Genomic DNA, 24,794 nt, shown 5'->3' with positions numbered 1-24,794 from the left:
CCCGCGTCGCTCGTTTTGAAGGTTAGTGACTGACTGATCTTCGAATATTTAAGCAAATAAGCATAAAAAACATAATATATAATACACTTTACGGCTGAAGGGCATGAGAATGCCTTTGCGAGCAATACATCAATATTTTGACTTTAAGTTCAATAAAAGTTTATTTATTTAGTAACTACGCAAAACATAAATCACTGAATTGTTTAAAATATATAGTATGTATATATATAATAATAAGTATGTATATTGATGTATGAGTGTATATGATATTATTGAAATATTTATTTACACTTTAGCGCTAATCAAATTTACAATTTGCTTAAATAAAATTCAAAACTTCATTTTGATTTAAAACAAATGAGAGGAAACAGCATTGCATAAAAAGAATGGGAAGAAAGGGTAAAATCAAAAACAAAAGTAAAACAATAAGCGAAACAATGGCAAATCAACTCAAAACTGTGTGACTACATATTTACAGACAATCCCCACATAATTCGACAACTTTTCACTTAATAACTAACTCCAGATCCATATTTTCAAAATCGAAATCGTGCCAGTTCAGAACAGTTGCCGAACAATTGGGTAGCAATGTTTATGACTTGTCATGAATACGAGGAACGGCGGCTACGACAATTCTAAAGGAATTCATATTTATGTATTTGAAGAGCCTGCGGGTGTAGTAGTTGACGATGCTGGTGGCGGTGCTGCTGCTGCTGCTGGTGGTGGTGCTGTCAAATTGGGTTGAACCGGTGCGGCAGCTGGAGAATAATACGCGGTAGTAGCTGGAGCGTTTGTGCTTAGAGCTAGAACGGAAAACACAACAAATTTAGGCACACGCCTGGCTTCGATTATATAATTACTGCTTACATTGGCGCAGTGCCTTTTGAAACTTTTCGTATTCCACATAATGCTTAAGGCGCAGCTCGTCCTCTTCAATCAGCTGCCGTTGGCGCAGCAGCAGCAGTCGCTGATGTTGGTTGGTGCCCAATCGTGTATTGCACAACTGATTAACCAATGAGTCTAGATTATGTTTGATGTCCTGCAAAGCAAATGAATTCATTCATTTAGTTAAAACGCGTGGACAACAAATCAACTTGCTTACCGATTGAATATCGCTCGGCAACAGGTGAGGATGAGTGGCTGCCAGTGACACGGGCTCCTCTGCGACTGCATTAGAAATACATAATTTAGATCAATAAGTAAATTAAAGGCACGAGTGCTAATTTACCTTCAGCAACAGCTGGATTAAATAGCGGCTGCAGGACATGCTGCATGCCCTGGGCTGTCTGCTGTGGCTGGCCTACCAGCGGCGCCTGTTGCAGTAGCTGACCCGCCGCAGACACTTGAAAGTTTGGCTGCTGTTGCTGGTTGTAAAGGGATGTTACAGTTTGTTGTGGCTGCTGCTGCTGCAGATGTGATTGCAGTTGCAAGGTTTGCTGCTGCTGTTGTTGTTGTTGCTGCTGCTGCTGTTGCAGCAGTTGATGCGAGGCAGACATTTGATTTGGGATTCCGCCCGGCATAGCCGCCAGCTGATGTTGTTGCATTGGCTGCCCTACGCCCACTCCCATGGCCATCACTAGAGGCGATAACTGATGCATTTGATTGGCCTGCGCCTGCAAATACTGCTGTGTTGCATGCTGTGACGGCGGCTGCTGCTGTGGCTGTGATGTTGGCAACGTAAACTGTTGTGCCGCTTGCTGCTGCTGTTGCAGCATAATTGGCTGCTGCTGTGCCATGAGTTGATTTGGCTGCTGTGCCTGTTGCTGATGCTGTTGTTGTTGCTGTGGTTGCTGCTGCTGATGCGGCAATTGCTGCAAAGGAACTTGTTGTTGCTGCTGTACAGCGTTCACCATTTGCGGCAGAGAATTTAATGCTGGCTGATGACGCTGTGTCATATTTGAGTACATGTGTTGCTGCTGCTGTTGTTGTTGCTGCTGCTGCTGCTGCATTTGAAGATTTGATGGTTGTGCCGTGCCCCCAACTTGGTTTTGGGGCACCATCACGCCCATACCAACGCCTGCCGGTGCGTTTTGCTGCTGATAAATCAATTGAATGCCATTAATGGCCATCGGAACGTTTTGTATGGGCGAACTAATGAGCTCTGTGGGTGTGTTGACGGCGGTGCCGTTTTGCACAGAGCCGCTTGCATTATAGTTTTGAGCCTGGCCAGCAGCTAAGCCTGCCACCTGCAGATCGATCTTCAGCTGATGTTGCAGCGCTTCTGCTGCCTCTGCGGAAGACTTTTGCTCCTGCACGCGACTCACGCTGAAGCGGGATATTTTCCGGGCATTGACACTGGCCACAGGCTCGTCAGCTGGCTTGCTAGCTGCCACAGTTGTTGCCACTGGCGTCTGCAATACGGATTTTAAATATTATATATAATGAAACGCAAATGTAAATTGTATCTGCCTTCACCTCCTCTGTGTTGTCCGCATTGCGTAATGCAGCCAATTTTTTCTCCAGATCTGCTATGGAACTCTGGTTGAGCGCACCATTGCTTGGATTTCTGGCCTCGCTAGTTACACTCAAAGTGCTTGATAATTTATCCAGACTTTCCTGTTTGGTCAGCTTCTTATCGGGGCCACCCTCAGCGCTGGCCGTATTTTCGCCTACCTCGGCGTTGACATTGAGGTTCGGTGCGGGCAGTTGCATATCGGAGCCCATGCTGTTGTCAATGGACGTGCGCCGCGAGTTGTATACGGAAGAGCCGCGGGCCGAGTTCAGCGCTGCGGTGGGTGTATTCTGGCCAAACGAGGCCGCTGAGCCACTGCCGCCTCCCACGCTGTTCGATTTGTTTACCTATGCATTGAAATATATAGGATTGGAGATGGATTAAAGATAAACGCCAAAACCAAGAGGCCGCAAGCGCAACACAGAACGGGTTAAAGCTGGCCAAAACGAAAAGCGTTAGTAAATAAGTAAACAAATCATAAAAAAACACGACATCAATACGCAACAACTACAAATATTACTTTAACCATACGCAAAATCAGTGGACATGTAAGATGAGCTCGCAATTATATCTGTTAATGCCAGCCCAAATTAAATGATGATGTTTAAGCGAATACCCGAAACCAGTGCGGATTGAGATTCTCTTTCTTACTGTCTACATAAGTATACGATAATTTTCGAGCCGGTTGGATGCAAGAGAAGAACCGATTTTAATTTAACTACTTGTGGAATTTATCGTGGAATTTACTTCTCTCAAAATATTCCCAACATTGTGGGTTTTACATAGTATAATTTTCAGAGTGCAAATTAATTGGAATCTTCTTTTTGCAATATATTAGATACTTAGTTGAAAACTCTTCATTTTGAGAACATTTTCCTTTTCAGAATAAAAGTTAAGATGAAGATAAGAATATGAGATTGGATTTGTATTCGCATTTGAATCAGTTCTGCAACGAAAGTTAGTTAATAAAACTCCTTCTATGCATAATTATATACAATTATTGGCAATGTGATGTTTGCAGTAAACGTAACGAGACGCCAGACTTAAAGACAAATATTAATAACAAAAACAGAAAGCAGTATTATTATGCGGAAAACGATAGATACGCAAATCTACATAATACATATAATATTAAAAGGAAAGATAAACCAAATGGAAACGCAGACTACGAGTTACGTGTAACAACATTAACAAAGGTTTTTTCTTTTTTTGTTTTACTACCAACCACTGTGTCTGCCTGGGCCTGCTGCTGAGCGGAGAGCCCTTTCATCGATGCGATTGCCGGCGAGGCTTGATAAGTGCTGGGTCTGTTGCCAATGGAGGCAACCACCGCGGAGGCGAATGCATGCGCGTGTGTTATATTCTCGAGTTCGATTTTCAGCTGTTCCAGCGTATTGGCAGCACCCGGCGGCTGCACTGAGCCCAGTTGAACGCCGCTCTCTTTGGATTTGTCGGCATTGGCATTGGCGCTCAGTTCCGTGGCCTGTTTGGCAGCTTTGCTGGGGGGCATATCGAACGTAATGTTCACCTCGCTTAAGTCATCTAAGCTTCTGGTGTGCTTCAAATCTTCCACAATCTTCAACTGACGATTCAATGGCAAATTCAAGCTTCTCGGTTTCGCTTCGCTCCTTGTTGACTCCAACAACATTTGCACTCGGCTTATGGCCAAACTGCGTGCCTTCTGCTCGGATTGTGGTTTGTCCATGCCTCCTTCCAGTTGCGGAAATGGCTCATTGCCTGTTGGCGTGATGGCGTTGTCCGGCATGTAATCAATGGACAGCGACGTGTACTCTGATGCGGTGCTGGTTTTGCGCGACGCCGAACCAGAGCCAATTGTCACGTCATTGCTATTGTTGCCCGCATCCCTAGAGGTAGTAGAGGAGGACGACATGGTCGAAGCGGTTGTTGGTGGCGTTGATGTATTCGTTGGCATTTCTAAATTACTTTGGACTGCTGAAGATTCACGTACTCTTGTCTCACCAGCCCCGGTTTGTTCTGTGTTGGTTGCATCGACAGCTCCTCCACTTGCTCCGTTGTTGGCCGATGTATCCGCACCTTGTGCTGATGGCTCGAACATCTTAGTGATGTCGCTTGCGGTTTCATCCCGCTAAAATAATTGTTTCGTTGAAATAATATATAGATATATATATTTATTTACACATTTACGCCAATTTATCAATTAATCTAATAAGTTACCCTTGCAGACAATTAAACAAAGGGCCGAATCTAGACACATCCAGCTGACATCAAATATAGTTTGAGCAGACTTTCAATTTACTAGTTGCAATCGGAATCGGACAAAATTTAATAAAAATGTGCAAATTGAGCTCAGCTCTGATATATATCTGCAAGGGTATTTAAACTTCGGTTGTCCAAAGAAGAAAATTCCTAATTGTTTTTTTTTTGTCGATCAATAACTAAATACGCAGGTTTATATACGTACTTATAAGCAATAAATTTGTATAAAACGAAAATACATTTGAACGGGGAATACTAAAACAGAGCATGGAAAAATTTCGTCCTGATATAAATACAATTGACATCAAGGGTTCTTTAATTATACAATTAAATCTCCTATTGTGAATTGGATTTTAAAACAAATACATGTCATCAATTTCGCTTATAAGAATATCAGAAATAACATATTTAAAATAAATACATCTTACAAATTCATTTTATAACAAACGTTTCAAATTCTTTATATGCCAATTGAATGAACGTTTCACTCTTACTCAAAAGCAAAACTTAAGATTGGTATAATTTAATCTAAATATTATTTGTTTCACGGATGTACTGACATATTTAGTTGCGTGCTTAGTTTTGTATTCAATAGAAAATAAATAAAGTATTTAAAACAGCTTTTGAAATTAAATGTTTGAGAGTTTTGTTGAGCAACTTTTTGAATGCGAAAAATGATAAACCTATTAAGTAAAGAAACAAGTTCGCGTTTAAACTAAGTATATATACATCTATATATATATGAGAATATATAAGCCCTTAACAGTGCACTTAACACTTACAGATCTATGTCTTTGATGTGTTCTAAATGTGGAACGCTGTCGAGTTAGAGACGCGTGACGGACCTGTTTTATTATAAGTAGTAGAGATATATACAACATACAATCAATATGTTAAAAATGTATTTCGATTTCGAGAGTTCGCAATTAGAGAGTCACTTGCATAATTAATAAAGCGTTAATCATGTTTTTTAATAGCCCGCGCTACATTTAGTCAATGTTACGAATCCGCAGTTATCCCATGTTGTTGTTGCCTGTAAGGCCTGCGCTCTCCATTGATTCAAATCGATATACAATTTATTTGAGCGCGACAAGTTCCACTAAGCTTTGGTCCAATGGAATATACAGGCTGTAAATAGATTCCGAGGCCGCGGCCGCATAGCTCCATATGTGGGAACTAGTAAACTTTTAATCGAACACAATACGGAACGCATTTTGTCTTAATTTTTAAAAAAAAGTTGCGACAGAAAATATGTCTGTGATTAGTTATTATTTAAAGTACCTTCTCAATGTTGCGGCGATAAGTGGTTGGGATTGGAATTTGGTTTGGATTGTGCTTAACCTGCTCAACAATATCGTTAATCATTTCCACAAACACCGTGCTCTGGCAATTCGACAGTAAATCTTGGGCAATCTGTAAGAATATTGAACATTAATTTTGAAGAATTCTACACGCTGTTATTTGGGATGCCAGTTGCTTACCAGTTTGTTGGCAATCTCAACGGGATTGACATCGCTTATGTCAAATTTGAATGTTATAGTTTTCAGCTTGTTCTCCATGTGGCAATTAATGACGCTGCCCTCGTCCACGCTGGTTACGCTTAGCTTTGGTATGCGTTCGTTTCCGCTACGATTCGAGCGACGCGGCTTCTGCACACGCGTTCCGGCAGCTTGTTGTTGTTTTTGCTGCTTCTCCGCGTCTGCAGGATTTGTAGTTGCATTCTGCTGCGGCTCGACACTTGAAGTTGACGCAGCATCGAAATTCGTTTGTGCAGCAACTGCTGGAAGTTCCTGTGCTGCAATCGTGGGTTGTTGATTAATGGGTTTACTTGCCAACTGCTGTTGTGCTTGTTGTTCAGCTTGTGGTGGTGCTGCTGCCGCTGGCTGATGCACAATTTGAGCTTGTGGCTGACTATGCAACAGCTGCTGCAGCTGCTGCTCCAGCGGTATTTGCTGCTGCAGTGGTTGCTGTTGATTCTGCAGATATTGCTGCTGCTGTATTTGAGTGGTCGCGGCTGCATAGTTGACGTGTTGTTGGGCTTGTTGTTGCTGAGCATCGACAACGTTTGCAATTGGCTGAACAATTTGTTGCTGTTGTGGCTGCTGTTGAGCAGCTGACTGCGGCTGATTATATGTAGTCGGTATTGGTTGCTGGTGCATGGCTGCCGGCACCTGCATCTGTCCTTGTATGAGCATAGTCGTTGGCTGCTGCTGCTGTTGCCCCATGATTTGAGCAGCACCAGCAACAAGCGGCTGCATTGTCGAAATTGGAATTTGATGTGGTTGCGCTAATGCATTTGGAAGGAACTGTTGCTGTTGTTGCTGTACGAACTGTTGCTGCTGATGCAACTGTTGTAAGTGATGTTGCTGAAGAATCTGCTGTTGTGTTGCAGATGGCTGCTGCATGGGTTGTTGTTGAATGGGTTGTTGTTGTATAGGTTGTTGTTGTATAGGTTGTTGTTGTTGCATTGGTTGCTGCTGTATGGGCTGTTGTTGCTGTATGGGCTGCTGTTGCATCGGCTGACTTGGAATGGGTTGCTGATTATGCTGCGGTGGCAACTGATGCTGCTGAGCCATCGGTTGTTGCATTTGCTGTGATGTTTGGAGCTGCTGTTGCTGCTGAATTGGTTGTGGTTGCATTTGTTGTTGAATAGGCTGTGGTTGCATTTGCTGTTGTTGTTGTTGTTGTATACCATACGGTTGTTGTTGCTGTTGTGTAATTGGGACTTGATGCATTGAAAGCGACGCCTGCGCCTGTTGCTGCTGATAATATTGCTGGTGTTGTTGTTGTTGCTGTTGTTGCACCAAATCAGTTGTTGGCATATTATTTTGCATTAGTTGCTGCAGTTGCTGCTGCAATGGTATTTGCTGTACCTTTTGCTGTTCGGCTAGATGATGTTGTTGCTGTTGCTGCTGCTGCTGTATAACCGCGACAGGCTGTTGTTGTTGTTGCGGATGGGTAACTGCAACTGGCTGCACCTGCACCTGTTGGGGTAGCAATTGGGTTGGCGGCCCGGACTGTGGTGGCGCTTGTAGCTGAACTACTGGCTGCTGAGCTGTCTGCTGCTGTTGATTGCTCGTGGGTGAGATTACCTGGCCGTGGCCATTCGCAATGTCCTGCATGGCGTTGGTCGGATTTTGATATGAAGCTATCTGAGGGTTCTGTATATAATGAACTGTCGTTGAATGTTGCTGCACCTGTGATATGGCCGGCGAGGCAATCACTTTCTGCTGTCCTGGCACTGACTGTGGCAGCTGTTGCTGCTGCTGTTGCAACTGACTGCCACCGTTTTGAATGGAAGTGGTCGACCTTGTGAGCAGATTCTGTGGATCGGCACTATTTGTGGAGACGATCAGGCTTGTCTCTGAGTCAGTATTTAGCATTTCGAGCTTGAGTCGTTGATTCCATTTAACGCCATCCTCCTCGTCTTCAGACTCCTCATCTTCGTCGTCCTCCTCTTCAACGTTGGTTGGCAGACTTTCGCGTTGCTTTTGCAGGGCCAGCTTTTCCAAACGTGACTTTTCGTTCTGTAGCTTAATTTGTGTTTGGCGCTGAGCACGTTCCTTAAGCAGCGACACCACCTGCACCTTTAGAAGGCGCGCAACAGCACGAGAATCATCCTCCGAAATGATATTCTCTTTCATCATGTCCTGGGCAATTTGCTCATACTCATCGTGCTGTATGTTGTACTCGAACTGAATGGCTTCGTTTTCTTTGTGGCGAGATGAGCGCTTCTTTGGGTCCATAAATCGCAGACGAAACTCAATGATGCTGATGCTGGGATCTGAGAGGAACTGTTCCGAGGCGGCGGGTTCCACACGTATCCCAATGTCCTCATCAAAAAATTCAGACTCCAGCAGCTCGTTGCATCTGGGACGATCCTCTTTTTTCAGCTCAATACAGCGCTCAATGATATCGCGCACATTGGGATCCTCTACCTTTGAGAGGGCTGCTGGTTTTATACCGGATATCACCTTCTTGTATATCTGGGCGGGGCCTTTGCACTCGCTGTAAGGATATTCGGATATGGCCATTTCCAACATGCACATGCCAAAGGCATACACGTCAACTGATTCATCATAGTGCTCCTCGTACATCTCGGGTGCCATAAATTCAGGTGTACCAATCACAGATTTAGCATGGGACCGATTCTTTAAAGTTGCCAGTCCCAAGTCACCGATTTTAACACTACCAGTGGTGCCAGTTATAAAAATATTATCACATTTCAAATCACGATGAATTATAGGAAATTGACGAGTATGCAGGAAGTTGAGACCTTTTAAGATCTGACGACACCATGACTTCAATACCTTTGGGTGTATTTTTTTGAATCGTTTTAAATACCTTCAAATAAATTCGGTCAATAAGGACAAATATCTCAATTGATTCATTATCCCACTTACGACTTTAAAGTACCAGATAACATTAACTCGGTGACTAGTACTATGTTTTTTTTGCGTCCAATTGGAAACTCCCAATATGTATAGAATCGCACAATGTTTGGATGCTGCAATTTCTTCAACATATCCGCCTCTTCCCGGAATCTAGTGCGTTCACTCTTCTTCACTTGTTTATCCTGCAATTAAAAAGACATTTAGAAAAGTAAAATTAAAAATCGAATAAAATATGAACTTACCAACAATTCGCACCAGGCAACCGGCACACCGGTAAGTGTGTCTAGGCCGCGATAGACAGTTTTAAAGGAACCACGACCGACTTCTTTGTCGTATTTAAAGAAGCGTCCACATGGTGACATCGCAACCGGATCATCGTCCTCATCACTCTTGCGCTCTTTCGTTAGGGACGTGACCGATGAGGTAGCTGATGCGGTATGCGCTGATGATGGCTGCAACGACACCGATGTTTCAGTACCAGCAACGGTTGCGTCTCCGGAAACGCCTTCCCCTCGTTCAGATTGTTTGGACAAATCCTCGAAAACCTTTGGCTGTCTTTCACCAAGAAGCGCCTCGCTATCGTGCTTTTCCTCAACTTGGAAGCCAACGCGCTTTACACCAGTCGTCTGTTTATTGGCAGGTTTGGATGGCACATCAATTTGAGTCTTTTCGATCTTAACATTGCGCGACGCTTCGGTAATGATGTTCTCAATAATGCCGGCTACTTGATGATTAGCTGCATCTGTGGTATTCGATCGGGTCGGCGTGCGAAATTGCTCCTCCAAATGCTCCGCTTCCCGCGACAACATCTCAATGTTGTCATCATAATCGCGAGGAAACTCCGTTTCCAGCTCCTCAAACTGTAAGGGGTTTGCATTTCTGTTGGATTGTTCGACGTTTTTGCGCACAAAGCGTATAGTCTGCACATAGTTGTCTGTCCCCTTGCCCGCTTTACTTCCCTTGCTGTGTGGCGCCTTAAAAGGTATTGGGCCGGTCATTGATTGAGGCCCAGTCCCGACGTGCTGCTTGAGCACAGGCTCTAGCCCCGTATCAGACGACGATTTTCTATTTTCCATCCTTTTTTGTTTGGCCTCAGCAGCTAGGGACGGGGACGGGGACACAACAGCCTTCGCTGGCATGTCTTTGTCTTTGCTTTTATCCGTGGACCCTACACCAGCGCCTCCAGAATTGGGGCTATTGACTGCATCTGACGGCTGGGCTTCACCATCCATTGTTTCCTCATTATGTTCCGCAACGGCAGTATCCGTTGCCTCCGGGCCAAGTCCTTCAACGACGGACAATTGGGTTTCTGTCACGGTCCCGTCCTTATTGCAGCTAATATTCGTTAATTCGTTTTCGTCTTCCACCCTTGAGCTCCTACTGTTGAATGCTGACCTGCCAGCTAAGGCGCTAGTTGAGAACTGACGCAGTAACCGACTCCAAATATTGTTCTTACTATGAGATAATGGTGAGGCTGCGCTGGGTTCCACTGCGGGTGCTGCTGTTTGATGTAACTGAAACTGAGTGTCGGTGTTGGTGCTACTAATGTGAACAGGAGCTGATTCCTGTTTGCGACGATATTTGCTCTTCAGTGCTGTGTTTTTTAATCTACAAGTCGGGCTAATGATTTTCCTTGGGGAGGCAGTTTTATTAGAAGCACACTGTCCCGGTTTTTGGATTTTAGCTTCTTGCACAGTTTGTTCCTCACCAGAAATATCTGAGTTATTTCTGCAAAGAGAGATAATCCAATTAATCCAATTTGTGCTCATATGTTAATGATTTCGATTTTTTATATATACAGCACCAATAATAGAACTATGCATCAACCATTTTTAATCAAGTATGCGCATTTGTTGTAATATTGTTCAAAGAATCTGTCACTTCATGATGTCTATGCTACATTGTTTTGCAGCAGGAGCTCTCACCTTTGAGGTTGCGTGGTACTGGAAGTAGTACCATCTTCGCTGATGGTGCTTTCCTTCCGAATACTGTTTGTGGGTACGACCTCTCTATGTCGTACAAAGTCGCAAAGGGTTTGTCCAATTTTGTACAATTTTCAACAACCAATGGCCAGGTGGAATCTGCACAATAAAAAACACAAAACTTGAACACGTACCTATATGCATGCAATTCGTATGTAAAATAGCCTTATTGTGGATAATTGATTATTTTTTGTTTCAGCAATAACAAAAGCCGATTAATAATCGATTTTACTCTCGTTACAGGCTCAATTCCAATGCAAGAAAACATTGTTTATTCAAGTTGTGCATTTTTGTTATGTTATGCATCGAACGTTTTTTATTACTATTGATATTTCACTGCGCCTGTGCTCTAATAACATACATACGTATGTATGTAAACGGTATACATATGTCTACATACATTTATATAAATACATAGCTCATACATATCTATGCACTGTTTGTATGTGCCTGTGTCTGAACATATGTATGTACTTTGTGCTGTTTGATTGCAAAACAGCCGTCATGCAGCCCAGCCGTCGGTTTTTGTTTCTTGGGGTGTATCTTAATTATGAGTCATAAATCCCAATTGCACCAAACTACGCCTACTTCTGCTGACTTCTGTTTCTTTTATTTCTTTTTTTATCCGATCGCTCAGTGACACACGTTTATACGTGAGTACTTGATGGTGTACTCACCTACACATGCAAATAAATATTTAAGTGCATGAGTACGTGCAGACATATGTCAAATTGAGTAGTTGTACAATTAATATCCTTGTGCACTATCAAATTGCACTGTTTATCTTGCTAGTTTTCACAACATCAAAATTACTCGAGTCGCACTAATTATGATGTCATAGACGTGGAAAACCACCAAAGCTAGTTGCATAGAAATCTCGGATTAGATGTCTGTGCCATGCTCATACTTGTAGAGCTCGGTAGCACTGTACAATATGCGAAGAATAATTGTGCAAAATACATAAATATAGTGGCACATTCATTAAATTTCACAACAAATTTACAAAATATACCGCCACATATGTAGCCGTCCCCGCACCAACAAATGTCATTTATCGATAATTTTTACTTGTCTTTGTATAAGTGTTTTTTCATTTTGTTTATGCTAATATTTGAGCTGCCTTGTTTGTTGTCGCTTGGTTTTAACTCACTATTCACACTTGCGTATTTGCATGGCTTTTATATTATTTTGTTTCAGCAAATACTTTTGGACTAATTTTTGTTCTATTTGTTACACAAGAGTAGCACTAGTTAGAGATGAACGATAGTGGGCTTACTGATATTTCTCATAAGTAAGTAAGTCACATTAATACGATAGCTATCGATATTTTTAATGCGATATTAGTTACTTGGCAAATAAACTGTTAAATCTGAATTTCGGACTGGCTTATTGCTACTCAAAGCTTTTTTGTATGTTTAAGGAAACTTAAAAAAATCGATTTATCTTAATATACGCCTGCTTTACTTAACTCATATGTGTATTATAAAAATTGAAAAATAAGTATAAGACTTTATTCTATTTCCCCAATGATATACAGCTTAAGTGTTGCAACAATAAAGTTTTCCAGTTTCCTGTAACTACTTGGATCTTACCGGTATTACCTTTGCATATATGAACTGATTTGCATTATGAGTCGCGAGATGTCGGCGTTGCTAAATTTATCTTTTTGCTGCTATTTGGTTAAGATGAATTTTATCTAATCAATTATATTGTTTACTTTTCTACTCATATATTTGCACGTTTAACTTAAAGCGTAAGCATTTCTGTGCATGCGTATTAAGACACACCATTTTATAATCGTTTTGTAAACCTAATAAGTCGATTGTTTTAAAGTAGCATAAATAAATTCATTTTCTCTTTAATTAATTTGAATCACGTTTCTTTTGTCCCGTCTCGTGTGCCTATGTGTGTGGGTAGGTATGTAGTTTACTTTGAAAGATTAATTACCCACCTTGGCGCATAATAAGAAGAAAAGTACATATTTGCAAACCGTTCATTCTTATCTCGATATGATTTTGTGCGAACAGTAATCTGCGGTCATCTAAGAGATTCAGTTAAGAATTGCGGTTTTACGTGCTTGCAACCGAACCCGACGGCGTATTTTTTCCGTTTTTGCCATTTTTATTCGCAATTTCATTTAGTCGGTAATCCAATCGCATAGTTTCTCCAAGAACAGCTGAATATGAAAAGTATATGTTTTCAAATTATTATTTGAATATTTTTCGACTTGTTTACTAGCGGAGGGCAATCTTTATATTCCTGTGGATATGCTCTGAGCCTAAATAGGTTACTGGGTCAGACTTCGTATAAATGTCGGATGAATCGAACAGATATTTTATATACTAGCTGCTTCTTTAATAGATCAAATCTGACTTAGTTTTAAGGCATATCAACTGAACAATTCATAAAGCAAAATACATGAAAAACTTTAAACTTTAAAAATTTTAGGCATGTGGCTCTTATTTGATCTTGCTTTCACTTATTTTAATTAAGTCTTTATAGAGTTAAAATGTTACTAAATCATTTATTTGGATTTTACCCATCTGAGATAATGAATGGATGGTAATGAATATGAATATGAATATGAATGTGAGTACGAATATGAGCATGAATATGAGCATGGATACGAATCTGAGTACATATTTGGCCACTTCGGATGCGACCGCATCGCCTTTTCCTGGCATGGACGACTATGGATGCCCTCACATGAATTGTACGGCAATGGAGTTTGTTCAGTTCGTGCTCGGCCCACAAACCCTGCCGCTGCATAAGGCCTTATTGGTGAGTTTAGATAAATGCAGTAGATGAACATACAAACTTATAAACTATTTATAGATAAGCATAATTTTTAGTGGCATATTCATAACTGGCGTGCTGGGAAACGTCTTGGTCTGCATGGTAATAATTCGGCATGCGGCAATGCACACGGCAACGAATTATTACCTGTTCAGTTTGGCTGTCTCCGATTTGCTGTACTTACTTTTAGGTTGGTAAGCTCAACAATTATCTAGCTACATTTAATATTGATTTTGTTGATGACATTAGGATTGCCGGCTGAAGTATTCCTTTACTGGCATCAGTATCCGTATTTATTTGGTCTGCCGTTTTGCAAGTTGCGAGCATTTGTGTCGGAAGCGTAAGTATGTTGCTCTTGGCGCAGGTAAAATCTTAATTAGAGCACAATACAACAGGTGCACATATGTATCGGTGTTCACAATTGTTGCCTTCTCGATGGAGCGATTTCTGGCCATATGCCATCCCTTGCACGTGTGTGCAATGTCCGGCTTCCAGCGGGCACTGAGAATCATTACGGCCCTTTGGATTGTAAGTTTCCTAAGTGCCATACCATTCGGTGTCAAGACTGAAATTCAATATTTGAATTTTCCAATCGGTATGGTTTTGAGTTCATTGTAAATTGGAATCCTTAACGATTGCTGAACACTTACAGATGGATCTCGAATACTGGAATCCGCATTCTGTTCAATCGAATTGGAGTTTCCCGAAGAATTCCCCTTGTTCGAAGTCTCCTTTTGCATATTCTTCATTATTCCCATGATACTCATTATACTGTTATATGGTCGCATGGGCGCTCAGATCCGATCCAGAGCCACCGACAAATTGGGTAAGCCTAGCCCAATTTCAAGCTGCAAAGAGTTCGGGAGTATACAATTCTCTTGCAGGAGTTCAGCAGGGTTCCAGGAATCGCGAATCGCGAAGCTCACAGAAGAAAAAGAGAGCTGTTATACGAATGTTGGGTAAGGAATGCACATTCCTATTTCTAAATTTATATTACTTAAAATTTTTAACTCTGAATAGCCGCCGTGGTAATCACATTTTTCGTCTGCTGGTTTCCATTTCACCTGCAAAGATTGTGGTTTCTGTACGCCAAAAACATAGCCAATTATCAGGATGTAAATGAATGGCTTTTCTCCATAGCGGGATTCGCGTACTATGTTTCCTGGTGAGGACTTGCAGCTATTTTAAACTAATTATAACCTAAGTTTAATAATTTTCTCATTGTTTCTCACCAGCACAATTAATCCGATTGTGTACAATGTCATGTCACAGCGCTATCGGGTTGCCTTCAAGGAGATACTCTGTGGCAAAAAGGTTGGGGCCTATTACAACAGCGGATTTGCCAGAGATCAATCCAGTTTCATTAGGGATGAATCCAGTTTTCGAAGGGGCAGCACAGCTACTCCCAATCTGCGTGGCAGCACTCGCTATAGCCGGGTATCTGCTGTGAGGATCCATTTTATGAGACCTTAAGCAATATTATTTATTATTTACTTATTTTTCTTTTAGAACGGAATGCCGGACTGTTCTTTACTAAACACAACAACAAAAATTGTTATTGTTCTTGGTAACAACTCGCCCCAAAGAGATGTGAACCGAAACATACCAGAAGAAACTGGGGCCAAGAAGCAGGAAACGTGAATTTATGGCCTCTCAATGTATTTATGTTTTTAATATAATATTATATCTAATTAACTATAATTACTCAAAATATATACAAATAAAACCGAGCCAGCGAATGTCCGAAAATAGACATTTTCTATTTCCTATAGCATGTTTATTTTCAGAAATAATTGCTGGAGCTTTGCTATAATTATGGGCTAAAACTTTAATATATCATCTCAGAAAGTCGATGCGACAAAATTTGTTATCAGTGCATTTATTTGTTTCTTGAGCATAACAGTATTTTTTCATGAAACATTATTTACGGTTAACTGTGTTGCATTATTTGAATAACAATAAATGGAATCAAAATCAAAACCAAAAAAATACCGTAGTGAAAGTTTTATTATAATTGGACTGTATGGGCATTAAAATAGCTTTTATTTTGCTTAAAGCTTCAAAAATTCCTGCTTAATTCGCTCAGAAGCAAACAGTTATCGACTAGTAGATACCCTGTAAATTGGCTAAATTTAGACAGTCGTAAATATAATTTCGTTAATGGCAATTATTCAATTATCTAGAAGACAGTATTATTGTTATGCTTGTTGAGAGAAACCTCGAAACTGGTTTGAAGACACAGATGCGAGACTCGCCGAGAGATGAAACCAGAATAGATACCATAGTTAAATGCTGATGACTTTTGAATACCGTGCATTTACATGGGGGATTGTAATTTGGGTAAAAGTTGTTGCTTTCCTGTTCCATGCTTGGGCAACAAATTGGATATACCCGTTTCGCCTGTGGGGCTAGGATGTAATGAACTTGAATCTGAGAAGTTTGGCGGAGAAGGTAACTTGATTGTCTTTCCGCTGAAGATACAAAGCAAAAGAGAAACGAATATATTAGAAGAGGCTGCTGCTTCGAATGCATTCATTTTGGTAAAGTGAACAATCCGGTTTCCTTGCATGCTCCGCGGCTTTGTTCTGCAGTTAGTCGCAGCATTTGACCCAGAGACGACGCAGCTCTTCAATCGCGGATCGCCTTCAGACGCCGATAGATACCGCAATAGAGAGATCAATCTGACGCACAACCAGTTCGGAACAAAAGAAGCTCGTGTGTGTGAGTGTGTGTGTTAAATTTAAGAAAATTGGAATTTGTTTATTTCGAGTAAAAGTAAAGTAAAAGTTGAAGAAGAACCGACTGCAGAATTAAATGCTGATCGACAGCCGCAGCAGTAAGACGAACGCGCCGCGCCACATTTTCGATGCTCGACTTTTCGTACAGACAAGCGCCAACTGTGTGGCATAGTAGTAGAAGCATCTCCATGTCAGCCATTGTCAATGTGATAGTTCTCCTGGGCTGCTTGCAGCTAATTCGAGTGGAAAGCAAACAGCACGATGTGACACTCGAGCTCAACGCCGCGTCCCGCAGCGCGCGTCTAATGCAGTTCCTAAGGGAGCCCCAGCCAAAATTCAATCCCCATCGACGAGCAGGTCCTGTGCAAATAACACGTGTGCGGACAGGTGCCGACAGCCTGCACCCGCCCCCAGCCTGGCGGCCCCCGCTGCCGCCTCCGGTGCTGGCGGGACAGCAGCTGATGCGTCGCGAGTTCAATGGCAATTGGCCCTATAATGGAGGCAATTCGGCCACAAGATTTGCCCACTCCAAGGATGCGGCTCCCGTGCTGGATGTGGGCAAGAGCCAGTTTTATCGGCCCAAGGAAGCAGCTCAGTACAACTACCAGGCCAATCAGTACACGCAGAATTTCAAGGCCTCGCCGCATTACAACGAGCAGACCAAGTTTCCGGGCTATGCGCCGATTCAGCAATATGCAATACCCGTTGAGTCCACCAAATATTTGGCCAACTATGGAGATTCAGCGGGCAAACCAGCTGCCAATCAATTGGGTCAAGCGCCAGCTGCAAATAGCTATGCTGTCTACGAGGATGCCGATTCAGCTGCCAAGAATGCGGCTCAATTTGGTGGCAGCTATCAGCAGAGTGCAGCAATAGCTCCGCAAAAGCTGTCCAAAGAAGCCGAGAGCTATTTGCATTTTATGAGCACCAACGATTATTTCCTGCCCAAACGTGAGCCCAACTACAAGCAGCAGGACGCCGATCGCGACCAAATAAGCTATCAGCAACAGAAGCTGCTGCAGCAGCAACAGCAGCAGCAGCAACATCTGCAACAACAGCAGCAGCAGCAACATCTGCAACAACAGCAGCAACATCTACAACAGCAGCAGCAGCAGCAGCAGCAACAGCTCCTGGATAGCAGTGTGTCCTCCAGTTTTAACAAGCCTTTGCGAGTGTCGGATCTGTTTTATCAGCAGGATCCGGCTCCTGCCAACTCGGCTGTGGTGCGCGGCAGTTATCAGGCCGGGCAGAATGCCTTTGTTGTCAAGTCGGATGGCAACAAGTCGGTGAAGCATATTGTGTCCACTTCGTTGACACCTCGAACAACTCAGGTGCCACCAGCATCGACCTACTCTCACGTTTGGCACAGTGCCCACAAGACCGAAACGCCGGAGCCCCTGCGCTTCGAGTTTACGGAACGGGATGCCATCCGAGGATCGGCCAGCTATACCAATGCGCCGCAAGGACATAAGCTCTACTATGAAACACACACATCCTCGCCTCACGTACCCACGGTCAGCGTGACGCCCAGCATCTCCGAGGGTCTAAAGTCGGTTAAGGAAGTTGTCGGCGAGTCTAAGGAAAGCCATGAATATGTTCACAAGGTAAGCGCAGAAATTAATATGTTTCTCTATCGGTTTCTTTCATTCTTGTCAAAACTCGCCAGTCAATAAAAGAGTTCAACGGCTATTTCGGACATCAGGTTTATCAGATAAGCATTTGAGCACAACATCTCAGTGCGAAGAACTCAGCAACTTTCCACTATTAACGAATTCCAAACGCTCCATTATAAGTGTCGGCAGTCGATTAACTTTCTTCTATATTATTAACTGCCTAGGCAATTTGATATCAATCAAATTTTAGCGACATTAAGATCAAAATCTTTTTTACTTTGACCGAATATCAACCACTTTTGTTGGACTCATTTTCTGTATACTTTCACTAAATTACACGCTACTTAAAGTGTGAATATATACATATTTATTTGTTTTGCATATAAAAATAAATAAATAAATAACAAATGTATATATATTGATTATATAAATAATATATATGTATATTTGTATTGTATATATACATGTATACAAATTTACAAATATACACATCAACGGATAAACATATACAAGCACATGCATAAACAAAGTACGAGATTTCTAAGCAATTTCTTAACTGGCATGCATTTTAAAGGCTTACTTGATTTCATGAGAATCGCATAGTAAGGCGGTACTAAAAATACCTTTTTTGTAGAAAAGCAAGAAGTAAACTTGGTCTGTGTATGGTATAAATAAAAATGTATACCAACATGCATGCATTCATACATACATATATAACAAAAATACATGATATAAAGATATTTATAATTAACATATGCATACACATTTTCTGGATGGATTCCAGCGTCCCCAAGAGCAAGAGCCTGTACCAATACAACCAGTCGAGTCTCCTCCAAAGGACAACGAAGCTTATTGTGAAAAAATTTGCGCAAATGTCTATGATGAAAACGATGAAATTGTGTGTGGATCTGATGGATATATGTACACGGGAGAATCACAGCTAGAATGTTATTCATCCTGCCTTAACATTGGTAAGCACGTTGAGACCTCGTTAAGCCAACTTATTTATATAATATTTTCTTTTATCTTCTTTCAGAGGTGTCGATAAAGAGTAAAGGATCATGTGCTTAAGTTTGAGCTTTATGTGTAATCTATTTATTTACTTGCTTAGTTGTAATATTTATTTTAGATTAAGGTTATTTATTTTTAATTTAAGCAAAATAAAGCATGTCATTTAAACTTATTATTTCGACTTCCTTGGCTGAAGTTGCTCAAATGGATATAGCATATATACCATGATCTTGTAAACTCTAACACAAATGAATCTATTTGTGTAAATACCTATTCCGAGGATATTCAGGCACTATTAGCTTTTTTCTTAGTTTTATTCTACCATGATGGTTGAATTATAAAAATCCATTTAAATGGCGGAATCACTTGGTTTAACAACCAAATATTTTTCGTTTTAAATATCCCGTTTGTGGTGGTTAATCGATAACGATTAATTTGGTGCATATATTCGAAAAGCATTTGTAGTTACATTTATACACGAGCTCAACTACAAAGCGCTTTGTCGTGACTGTGACCTATCGATAACATACGAATGGTGTTGCTAGAGTAAACTGAATACATATGCGAGCAGCTGATCGTTTGAATTTGCCTACATTCGGGAAATGCGTTTTAAGTGTGTTATTTTGAATAATACTTGTGCTATTTTCCAAATCATTTGGCTGTTCACGAGACAAAATTTCTTCAATCACTGGAATACCATTACTGTTTATAGGGCGAAATACTATAGAGAATTGACAGTACGAGTATCGTTTTACTTCAATGCCCTAAAAGTATCGATTGGTTTGGCTACAAAATATCGACCTATCGGGGCGATAACAACATTGACGAAAACAAAGCAATTCGCGTACATATATAATTTTTGGCAGTATTTATTATCATTTCGCCAAAAGCCGTCGCAAACGCGCCTCAAACAATCTATATATACACCCAAGTTTCGTTTGCCTGCTGCGTTAGTGTGGAATTTCTTTTGCATGTTGGAGCGAACACAGCAAAGGAAAATCTCTACACTGAGGCAACAACGCAACGCCCTGCGACCTCGAGACGCAGCCAGTGCAATACATTGAAATGCAAAATTACGGCGTTGGAGCTGCAGCAGCAGCAGCTCCAACGGTCAAACGCCGTACGGACAGCTATGAGGCTGCACAAAACCATCCACATACGCCCAGCAGCGGCGAGAACTCCCGTTGCGAGAGCGATGAGGAGTACGTAAACACCAGGATCTTGCGGCGACGCATGGAGCTGCAGTCGACGCCTGTAGTGACAGTGGCACCAACATCAGCTACAGCAACAGCCCCAACAACAGCACAGGGTCATGTGGAGCAGCCGGAGTTTCCGGCGGCCACATCCTCAGCCTCATCGTACAACGAGGAGCGCATGCGACGCAAACTGCAATTTTTCTTCATGAATCCCATAGAAAAGTGGCAGGCCCGACGAAAGTTTCCCTATAAATTTGTGGTGCAGGTAAAGTCGACTCACACATATGCACAAATACATAAACATATCTCCCAGCAGCTCATCTGGTTGTGCTTTGTCACGTGATACGAATTTCCATTCCCATGCAAAGGGGCCGAATGCTTAGCTATCGAGTCTGTTTGCATGACACATCTCCCGACAATAGCCACAAAATTAGTCTGTTGTGTTTCTCTATTGATTTTAATTAATATGCTATGTTTGTCTAACGTTCAGCGTGTAATTCCAAGGCACTTAAATCGGGCAGATATTGAACATTGCAGCTATCTACCTTTTGTTTAAACAATAGCAAAGTTTACACACACATTACCTTTCCGTTATCTGGTCGGTCTAACTATAAAAACTGCGTAATACACTTGCTTTTAAACTTTTGGGTGTTTATGGCGAACTGTTCAAGAAATTACTTAACCACATGATAAATACATAGCTCTACTGGGGATTTTTTTGGGTGTCTTTTTGTGGGCATGATTAATAGTTGGTCTGCATAGTTGTTGCAAAAGTTCAAAGCCAAATAAAGATTTCATAAAGATATGCAATTCTGACGTAGATAGAACGATACATTTGTCGTATCTATAGACAGCATTTACAGTCAATTATTTGAACTTGTCAAGATATACATATGAACCACTCTCGCCCAAATAGAATAAGCCTCAGAGATAATTCCACGAATAATTGACGCTAATTTCGGTTTACGTAAACGAACTAATCAATTGCTCAAGTACCCATTTATATGCATAACATAGAAACGTGGGCCTCACATCGTCTGTAATGTACTACAAAAGAGATAACAAGAGAGAAAAATTGTCTTCGAAGCACCGACGCTTGAATGCCCTTAATCTGGATTATATGCTATATTAAAATAAGTTTTAAATAGCTGTGCTCAATGTTTGTTATTGGTCTTGCGAAATTAGATTATGTTTACCATATAAAAATAGACAAAAAAAAAAAAAAAACAGTGCCCTAGCTCAATGACCTTATTAGGAATACTTATTTACATACTCTATTTTACGCTGGGTGATTTGTGTATGTTTTGTAAATGAACCGCACATTTTCTTGATGTTTATATATAAACGCAAATTGCAGAGTCATTTTGTGGCTTTACTTATTTTGAATGAATTATTAATCTTAGTTTACCTGATTTGTATCGTTTCTAGATAGTGAAGATTGTTCTGGTGACGATGCAGCTGTGCCTGTTCGCTCACTCGCGCTATAATCACATCAACTATACCTGGGACAATCGCATCGCATTCTCGCACCTGTTTCTCAAGGGCTGGGACTCGTCGCGCGAAGTTGAGAGCTATCCGCCCGCCGTGGGACCTTTTGCGTTGTACGAGAAGACCGAGTTTTTCAATACGGTTCAGTTTGCGGTGGACGGGTACGGCAATATGAGTCGTTCCATTGGACCTTACTATTATCCTACGGCGAATAATACTATGCCACCGTTGACGCTGTGCATGCAGAACTATCGTGAGGGCACAATTTTCGGTTTTAATGAATCCTATATCTTTGATCCGCATATCGATGAGCTGTGCGAGAAGCTGCCGCCAAATGTGTCCAGCATTGGAGTGCAGCAGTATTTAAGCGATCAGGGAGTGGATGTCAATTTCGCATCGCTGGTAACAGCCGAGCTGACGTTTAAGATCAAAACTGTAAATTTTAAGGCCAACGGCGGTGCGTTGTCTGCTCCGGATTGCTTTAGGTTCGACGTATCCATACTGTTTAACAATCGGGATCACGATGGCCAAGTGCTGTTATCCCTTGATGCGGAGGCGACGCGATTGAAGTGCAAGGGCGACACGGATTTCATTTCGGAAGCACGTTTCGATGCAATATTGAGAAGTATTCTTAATATCTTTGTGTTAATGACCTGCGCCCTGTCCTTTGCCCTATGCACTCGCGCTCTCTGGAGAGCCTATTTGCTGAAGTGCACCACAAAGAACTTCTTCCGTTCACATTTCGGCAAAGAACTCAGCTTTGATGGTCGTCTGGAGTTTATTAACTTTTGGTGTGTAAAATTCATGGCATCTATTCTATTTCATTTGATTAATGTTTTGCTTATCTTGTAGGTACATTATGATCATCTTTAATGATGTTTTGCTTATCATTGGTTCAGCACTGAAGGAACAAATTGAAGGCCGTTATATGGTTGTGGATCAGTGGGATACCTGCTCGCTATTTCTGGGCATTGGCAATATGCTGGTGTGGTTTGGTGTGCTGCGCTATTTGGGCTTCTTCAAGACCTACAATGTGGTAATACTGACGCTCAAGAAAGCAGCACCGAAAATTCTACGGTTTCTAATTGCCGCTCTGCTGATCTATGCGGGCTTCGTATTCTGCGGCTGGCTCATATTGGGGCCCTATCACATGAAGTTCCGATCGTTGGCAACGACCTCCGAGTGCCTGTTTTCGCTAATCAATGGCGACGACATGTTTGCCACGTTTGCGACCCTCTCCAACAAGGCCAACTGGCTTTGGTGGTTCTGTCAGATTTATTTGTACTCTTTCATTTCATTATATATCTATGTGGTGCTATCACTGTTTATAGCTGTTATTATGGACGCATACGATACAATTAAGAAGTACTATAAGGATGGATTTCCCATCTCCGATCTCAAGGCGTTTGTGGGCACTCGCACCGCCGAGGATATTAGCTCTGGTGTATTCATGAACAATCTGGATGACTTTGAGCAGACCAATTTTCTAGATATTGTGAGAAGCGTTTGCTGCTGCAGCTGCTGCAAACGCCGCTCAGAGCCCACCCAAGGCAACAGCGGCTACACAAGCCTATCTAGTATTATGAAATAGTTTGATGCGCCATAGTATTTGCAGGTGTTTTGTTTTTATATCTTGTAGTTTAGTTCCAAATGTTGTTAAGCTTGTTGTATTTTGATTTTACTTCCTCCATTTTTTCGCCAAAGCATGAGCCCGAACGTACGTACTCTGAGAAATTTCTATAATCCAACTGCCAGCTCCTAAGTGAATCCATTTTTTTTTTCCAAATCCTACAATGACGAGACGCGCTGCTGGCAAATTTAGCTAAGTTCAAAGATAATTTTTGATTCGAAACACTAGAGCTATTATGAAAACAGAAAAAACAAAACCAACCAAACATCTGTGTGTGATATAAGACAGAACAATAGAAGTAATACTAGCATGGGAATTTGTTTGCTATATATATATATATATATATATATATATATATATATATATATGTATATATATGCGGCTTGCATCGAGATCTTCCATGTGTACAATATATCCAAACGAGTTTACGTACAAATAAGAAAGTCACTGGGTTATCCAATTACAATATTCAATTGGATAATCCTATAAGTTTAATCTATTTATGTTTACAATGAAACGCTTGTAAAATATCCAAAAATATAACTGTTGAATCCGTTTAAATCCTTGATGTTTTTCATTTAAATTAGAATTAACTTAAACCAAAGTATAAATGACTTTGGATCCAGCCATTTTGCATATCTAACCATATTTGGTAGATGCCAATAATGTAGCCCGCGTTTTGTATATGAAAATATTAATGGTATACAATATTTTCAGCACAACGGGCAATTATAGTTAATAAATTGATTTACGATTTTTTCAAAAACTTCAAATGGCCCTAACTCGATTAAATGACGTCCGATCGCGGAAAGATTGGGCGTTTTGTAATCGTAGAGGTCCTTAGAATCGATCTGCATCAAAAGTTTTCAATTCCAGGACATGGCCCATTTTCGCCAAAAACGTGATGCCACTTTGGTCAATTTTGGACATCTTTCGGAATCAGGATTTTTGAATGCGAATCGAAGGTCCTGGTCCGTACGAGTCGAAAGAGGTATATCTCTCCGATATCGGGCGAAAAATACCCCAGTTATTCAAGTTTTAAGATTTGTAAATGCCTGAACAAATCTCAAATTCGAGAAATTACCAAGACTTGAACCTAATTCTATAATATTAAATGGAATACGCTTAGAGTTCATAAAAAATCAATTTCTTGTGTCAATCGTATTTCTAATGTCCTGGACTGGAAGTAAATGTTATTCAGCATTGCTAATAAATGGAAGGTACGACCGTTATCACCTTTAATAGCCCATTGACCA

General features: G+C 41.3%; 4 protein-coding genes across 8 annotated transcripts; 3 read left to right on the top strand and 1 right to left on the bottom strand.

Annotated features, from left to right (window-relative positions):
* Positions 1-305: 305 nt before the first annotated feature.
* LOC115771382 (serine/threonine-protein kinase WNK1) lies at positions 306-11,137 on the bottom strand (the record flags this gene model as incomplete). Its single annotated transcript, XM_030717066.1, has 12 exons — positions 306-803; positions 868-1,039; positions 1,103-1,167; positions 1,229-2,351; positions 2,416-2,799; positions 3,678-4,559; positions 5,473-5,535; positions 5,972-6,103; positions 6,172-9,034; positions 9,094-9,266; positions 9,327-10,812; positions 11,010-11,137. Coding segments are annotated over 12 exons (7,623 nt in total), but the record flags the coding sequence as incomplete, so codon positions are not given.
* A 1,985-nt stretch (positions 11,138-13,122) lies between these two features.
* LOC115771476 (neuropeptides capa receptor) lies at positions 13,123-15,567 on the top strand. Of its 5 annotated transcripts, none has more exons than XM_030717201.1 (10): positions 13,123-13,210; positions 13,560-13,847; positions 13,902-14,052; positions 14,112-14,202; positions 14,258-14,457; positions 14,515-14,688; positions 14,747-14,821; positions 14,883-15,027; positions 15,098-15,308; positions 15,372-15,567. In XM_030717201.1, the coding sequence occupies exons 2-10, from the start codon at positions 13,626-13,628 to the stop codon at positions 15,501-15,503; spliced, it is 1,401 nt and encodes a 466-aa protein (XP_030573061.1). In that variant the 5' UTR covers positions 13,123-13,210; positions 13,560-13,625; the 3' UTR covers positions 15,504-15,567. The 5 variants fall into 5 exon arrangements, 4 of the variants coding, with proteins under 4 accessions (XP_030573061.1, XP_030573060.1, XP_030573059.1 ...); XM_030717200.1 differs by having other exon boundaries at positions 13,123-13,255; XM_030717199.1 differs by having other exon boundaries at positions 13,123-13,847.
* A 1,221-nt stretch (positions 15,568-16,788) lies between these two features.
* Positions 16,789-19,284, top strand: LOC115771380 (putative uncharacterized protein DDB_G0291608). The gene is made up of 3 exons (XM_030717065.1): positions 16,789-18,195; positions 18,998-19,184; positions 19,250-19,284. Exons 1-3 carry the CDS (start codon positions 16,789-16,791, stop codon positions 19,282-19,284), a joined length of 1,629 nt encoding a protein of 542 aa, XP_030572925.1.
* Positions 19,285-20,044: 760 nt separating this feature from the next.
* On the top strand, positions 20,045-24,080 carry LOC115771493 (mucolipin-3-like). Its single transcript, XM_030717217.1, has 3 exons — positions 20,045-20,685; positions 21,849-22,699; positions 22,761-24,080. Exons 1-3 carry the CDS (start codon positions 20,290-20,292, stop codon positions 23,497-23,499), a joined length of 1,986 nt encoding a protein of 661 aa, XP_030573077.1. The 5' UTR covers positions 20,045-20,289; the 3' UTR covers positions 23,500-24,080.
* The last annotated feature ends 714 nt before the right edge of the window (positions 24,081-24,794 follow it).

This window comes from Drosophila novamexicana, unplaced genomic scaffold, assembly GCF_003285875.2.
Source record: "Drosophila novamexicana strain 15010-1031.04,08,12 unplaced genomic scaffold, DnovRS2.1 tig00000072-arrow-arrow-pilon, whole genome shotgun sequence".
Classification (NCBI taxonomy): Eukaryota; Metazoa; Arthropoda; class Insecta; order Diptera; family Drosophilidae; genus Drosophila; species Drosophila novamexicana.
The sequence above is the reverse complement of the archived record's forward strand: the minus strand, read 5'-3'. Positions and strand labels throughout refer to the sequence as shown.

Coding starts and splice junctions, on each gene's coding strand:
- LOC115771476 (XM_030717201.1), top strand. CDS start 13,626: ATGGTAATGAATATGAATATGAATATGAATGTGAGTACGAATATGAGC. Junction 13,848..13,901: donor CGCTGCATAAGGCCTTATTG/GTGAGTTTAGAT, acceptor AACTATTTATAG/ATAAGCATAATTTTTAGTGG. Junction 14,053..14,111: donor TTTGCTGTACTTACTTTTAG/GTTGGTAAGCTC, acceptor TGATGACATTAG/GATTGCCGGCTGAAGTATTC.
- LOC115771380 (XM_030717065.1), top strand. CDS start 16,789: ATGTCAGCCATTGTCAATGTGATAGTTCTCCTGGGCTGCTTGCAGCTA. Junction 18,196..18,997: donor CTAAGGAAAGCCATGAATAT/GTTCACAAGGTA, acceptor GATGGATTCCAG/CGTCCCCAAGAGCAAGAGCC. Junction 19,185..19,249: donor TTCATCCTGCCTTAACATTG/GTAAGCACGTTG, acceptor ATCTTCTTTCAG/AGGTGTCGATAAAGAGTAAA.
- LOC115771493 (XM_030717217.1), top strand. CDS start 20,290: ATGCAAAATTACGGCGTTGGAGCTGCAGCAGCAGCAGCTCCAACGGTC. Junction 20,686..21,848: donor CCTATAAATTTGTGGTGCAG/GTAAAGTCGACT, acceptor TATCGTTTCTAG/ATAGTGAAGATTGTTCTGGT. Junction 22,700..22,760: donor CTGGAGTTTATTAACTTTTG/GTGTGTAAAATT, acceptor CTTATCTTGTAG/GTACATTATGATCATCTTTA.